Here is a 5,410-nt window from a genome sequence, read left to right on the forward strand (position 1 = left end):
TAACTAGAGAGTCAAATATTCTGCAAATTGAAGTAATTGATGCCATGAATCCAAGAAAAGCAGTTCTTTTAAGCGTTTTGACCAAAGGTTTACCAAATTCATCCTTCAATTAAGAAATATGTAAGAACATACCTTGAGCGATTGGTTTCCAATAGTCTTCCTCAGAGGATATTTGAATCCTTTTGCCAATGGATTTCTGCTCGGGCACTATCTACATTAGAATACCAGTTTTTTAATTGCACTGAGGCATGGTACGCAAAATTCGAATGTTTTCCTTACATAACTATATGCTTCAGTGGAGTAAAATGGCAATGTCAAAGCGAACGCTCGAAGCTCAGAGGAGTAGCTGATATGACTTCCCTTTCCATTATTTCCGAGTTGTCTCCTCTTCAAAGGATTTTTAAGTACGTCCGACATTGTTTCAAGAATATATATCACCTCTTTTGACATCAACCTCTTGGACTTCAATTCATTGACTACGTCAACTAAGGTTGATAACTTCTTACCTAACTTATTATTTTTTCCATCTGGTCGTTGAAAGGTAAGAAATCATATATCCTTGCTATTGGAGTTTCTTTTTGATGTTTTGAGCTGATGAAAGACCGTAGGAATGATCCAACTCTACATTATTTTGAGCTTGCAATAACCTAATATCTAGCGCTGGCTCAGAAGACGTTTTTATAACTTTGGGGGATGAGGAGTGTCTCTCCATGGGGGACTTGCGTTTTAAATTGGTTCTAGCTTCATCTTCTTGAAGATGAGGCGAAAATGTTTTGAATATCGTAGGGAAAGCGTTTTCTCTTAACCTTATAACATCCAAAGTTCTGTTAAAACACTCAGGATCAAAATGTTGGGAACAAATCCTTGAATGCTCCTTTGGAGTAAAGTTCTTCAACTTGAGGTTCCTTACCCATTGCCTGCACCTCTCTGAATCCTTTGCAAATCGATGAAATGAAAATTCACTCTGAGCAACACTCATTTGTTCTTGCTCCCAAATACAACACAAAAATGATTTGCAATTTCACTTCAAAGCTTAGCTATGAATAGCTTAGGAATACATAAAATGGCTGCCGACAGCTTAAGGGTGAGTCTCCTTTTTATTATATAGGTTGTGCATCCCGTTATTATATAGGTCGGTGAAACAATTGAATTTGACGTAAAAGTTTTTAATACTCGTATAATATAGGTGTAATCTAGAGCATTTGAATATAATATTTCACTACTTTCTACATACTGCAGTCCTATACAGTTCAGCTTTGTTCTGGTCCAGTTCAGTCATACTTATCAGATCTAAAACTTATAAAGTTAGACGTGAGTCTACTTTATTTCTTCTTTTTTATCAGTTCTAGTAATGACAGTTCGAAGAATCGACAGTCTTAAAGACCGGTCCTAAGACAGACTGAACTAGACCGAATAAATAATGAATGACACAACTCTTTTAATAAATCAAAAACCTTTTTGGACTCAAAGTAGAATTGAGCATCGAAATAGGACTAATTCCTGTATTTAACATTTCAGATACAGAATGATATTTGTGTTCATATTTTTCATCTCATAGCTGATTGCAGCTAATTTAATAAGACAACCTAACAGCTAAGCTGTTCCCCTCCAAACATTCTTCAAATTTTTAAGGTAACAACATTATTTTTCGGGTTTTTTTTAGTTTTTTTACATACAAATGGATAGTATTATTTTCATCTTTGGCTTTAATCAGAGATTAAACCAACTTTTTTTATTCTGTATCAGTCCCATTGTCTAGGTGATTCCATATCCGTCCTTCCATAAAATTTTCTAAGATTATGGTTCCATACCACGTACAGGGTGTCCACGATAAATTGGAACTACTTTAAACTTCATCCAGATCCATAATGTGGATATTCGGGGTTAAATCATACTAATATAAAATGTTGCGTGAACAATACACTATCACTTCCACCACAATTGTTTTGACAACAAACAATAGTCATCCTGGAACAAGCAAGGAGAGACACCATCCTCGAATTGGCTCGCGCAGGACACAAGCCCTCTGCTATCTACAAGCTTCTTAACTAGCCCAAGACCACGGTGCACCGGGTATTCAATGCCTGGGAGGTTGAGGGGAAGGTCTGCCGCAAGGTCCACAACATGAGAAGTGACCAAATCCGCACTCCCCGCTTCCTTGAAGCCCTCCGGAAGTCCATCAAGGCTTCGCCGGGGACTTCCCTGTCCAGGTTGGCCAAGAACCGTGGAGTGAGCAAGCAACTGGTCTCCAAGACTGTGAATGAGGCCCTCGGGTACAGGCCATACCGAATGGCCAAACAACACATCCTCACGGCATCCATGAAGGCCACCAGGCTCACCAACGGTAAGCGTCTCGTCAATGACCTGAAGAGCCATGGAGGAAGAATCATCTTCTTCTCCGACGAGAAGAACTGGACTGTTGACAGAAGCTACAACGTCCAGAATGACAGGCGGCTTGCCAAGGAGAGAGAAGAGGTACCTGCAGTCTTCACCACAAAGTTCCCGGCCTCTGTGATGACCCTGGGTGTCATCTGCAGCACGGTGAGGTGATGACTCCTTTTTTCTTCAATCCCAAGGAAAGGGTTAACGCAATAAGGTACTGCGAAGTCATGGAGGAGTTTGTCATCCCCTGGATGAAGGATACAGCCACTGGGAGGGAGTTCATATTCCAACAAGACTCAGCGCCTGCACACATCGCCATGAGGACCACTAACCTCTTCAACACCCACGACATCACTTCCTGGGATCGCAACACCTGGCCCTCCAACTCACCCGACCTCAATCCGTGTGATTACTACTGGTAGGGGAAGTTGGAGAGGGAGGTGTGCAAGGTCAGCCACAAGAGCATCGCAGCCCTGAAGGGCTCCATTACGAGGGAGTGGAATACTGTTGATTCCGTGGAAGTCATCAGGGCATGCAAATCCTTTGGGGCAGGATGGAGAAGATGGGGGCTGCTGAGGGAGGATATGTTGAATAAATTTATTGTTTAATATCATGTCTAACTTTTTCATATTAACAAATACACTCCAAATTCCGTTTTTATCAAGCAGGTTGAATTTTAAGATAGTTCCAATTTATCGTGGACACCCTGTATATCCCTATCTCCGTACCGTGCCAAATTATTTATTACGAATCAAAGATATTCTAGTAATAAATATTCAAAAAGACCTCAAATAAGGAGTTTACTAACAAAAGAAATAATAAATAAAATTATAAATTGATAATTATTAATATAATTACTTAATAATAATAGTAAACAAAATATTAATAAAACATAACATTAAATAGATATATTAAAATACGAAATAATAAATACAGAAATGAAATACAGAATCCTTCCTCATCCTATTTCAAAAGGTTGTCCAAGTTCAACCATCCCCCCCTTCCCCTCATAAAGACTAAATTTTTAAACTTGTGTGAGGCAAGAGAAGACCTTTTTTTTTTTTTTGTGAAACTAGGTGTATATTAGAATAATAACAAGGGGATTTATGTGCAAATTTTGAGGCTGGTAGATCCATTTTTTAATCAAACTATATAACTAGCATGGTCCCATCATGAATGAGTCAAGGGAAATATATTAATCAACATAAAATAACTGAGCTACAAAGTTTTTAATCTGACCAGATTTGGATGAAATCCTTATCGTATGTCCTAACCATTTTTTGGTTCCGTACAAGAACAAAGGTACGCATTTGATAGGAACTTACTCGTCTCTGGCTTTACAGAGGCGTCCGGAGATGTGGGCTGGAGGGGCTGTAGCTCCCCCCCAATTAAGGATTTTTGCTTTTTAATAGATTTTTTTATCCCCATTCGGGCAAATTATTCAGCAGACAAAAAAATTAATATTTGAAACTTTTTTACAAAAAAAAAATTAAATTTTGTGAAAAACTATGGATTTTTGGAATTTTTTTCCAAAAGATTTAATATTCCCAATTTAATTTTGGAATTTTTGTATTCCAAAAAATTAAAAATCCAAATACCAAGCACCTCCCGCCAAAAAAAAAATATATATATATAATCCTGTAGACGCCCCTGCCTTAATGCTTGAATTATAAATGAATTCAAGGAAAAATAAGTACACCGACTACTTAAGTACATAAGATGAACATATGTAAACAACCTCGCTATTCAAATTATTATTATTCATTTTGTTAATAGCAGCATATCTATGCATATACAATATATAATAAATTATGCTCTAACATGACCTTTTGTTACCTACCTAAAAGTATAAAATGTACAATTATGCAGGGAGGGGCTTCAATAAATATATTACAAACATACATACTTAATGTTCGAATATTTACAATATGTCATTGATGATTGGAAATGTACATACATTCGATAAAGTAATATAAAACTTGACATTCTCGCTAACATAATTATGGTTGTGAAGATGATATTCCATGGATGATATTAATATAATTAGTAATAACTGAGCATACATACACAATGAAAAATGAGGGGTACAGGGTGCAAACAATGATAGCTTCCTTTTTTCTTAAGCTTTAAGCCAAGGTTAAGAAACAAGACCGTCATCCTGATGAATTACAATAGTCTTGCGTTTTAACCCTTTTTCGTGGGATGTCGCTTTTCATATGACGTCACTCTGTCTTTTTCCTACTACACGGCGTTATCTCGCTAACACAAAAATACCGCCATGTATTTTGTTGTCAGCTATCGATTTCATCTTCTCCCTTGATACGTCATGAACATTTCAAAATTTATTATTTTTCATAAATACAGGAAGTAATAAGTTATTCTACACTTATTCTCCGTTTTCCAAAACAACAGGAATACAATTTCTTTTTGATCCCTTGTCATTTATAATATATATATATTTGCCATTTTATTATTTCTACGAAGAAATTTTGGCTATTTCTTCATATAATTAATATAATAACTGCTCTTGACTACTCCTGTAATAAAATATTACTAAGCAATATTATATTGTTCTTGAACCCCTAGAAACATGAACCGACAAAGTCAAACCGAGACAACAATATATTGATTATTAGTCTCTATTTTCTACATAATTTGATGTAAATGAAACGGTACGTCGTTACTTTTATTGTATCACGCAACCTTTACTCCAAAAAGAAACAGAAAAACTCCAGATTCGCAGCTTGTCGGGCCCCTATAATATGATAAATATAATATTTCTTAAGCCTGGGTTTCCCAAACTTTACTATACCAAAGCCCCCCTACACTAATAGATTTTTAGCTGAGGCCCCTTTTATACGAAACATTTGTACTACGCACTTAACGTATAAGGTATCTGCGGGCCTATTTTTATCTATTATCATTTCCTGGGCCCAAATTTTCTAGTGACGCACTTTGATTTAAGTGCATGTTACCAAGCTGAGCCGGTGTAAAAAGGAACCGAGACCATAGACCGGAAAAGAGATCG

The 5,410-nt window shown here is 36.7% G+C and overlaps 1 protein-coding gene across 1 annotated transcript; it reads right to left on the bottom strand.

Annotated features, from left to right (window-relative positions):
- Nucleotides 1–562: 562 nt before the first annotated feature.
- LOC121128847 (THAP domain-containing protein 1-like) lies at nt 563–979 on the bottom strand. The gene has a single exon (XM_040724448.1). The coding sequence runs from the start codon at nt 977–979 to the stop codon at nt 563–565; it is 417 nt and encodes a 138-aa protein (XP_040580382.1).
- Between the last annotated feature and the right edge of the window lie 4,431 nt (nt 980–5,410).

Source organism: Lepeophtheirus salmonis, chromosome 14 (genome assembly GCF_016086655.4).
Source record: "Lepeophtheirus salmonis chromosome 14, UVic_Lsal_1.4, whole genome shotgun sequence".
NCBI classification, from domain to species: Eukaryota; Metazoa; Arthropoda; class Copepoda; order Siphonostomatoida; family Caligidae; genus Lepeophtheirus; species Lepeophtheirus salmonis.

Excerpts from the sequence above, each read along its gene's own strand:
- LOC121128847 (XM_040724448.1), bottom strand. The coding sequence starts at position 979 with ATGAGTGTTGCTCAGAGTGAATTTTCATTTCATCGATTTGCAAAGGAT.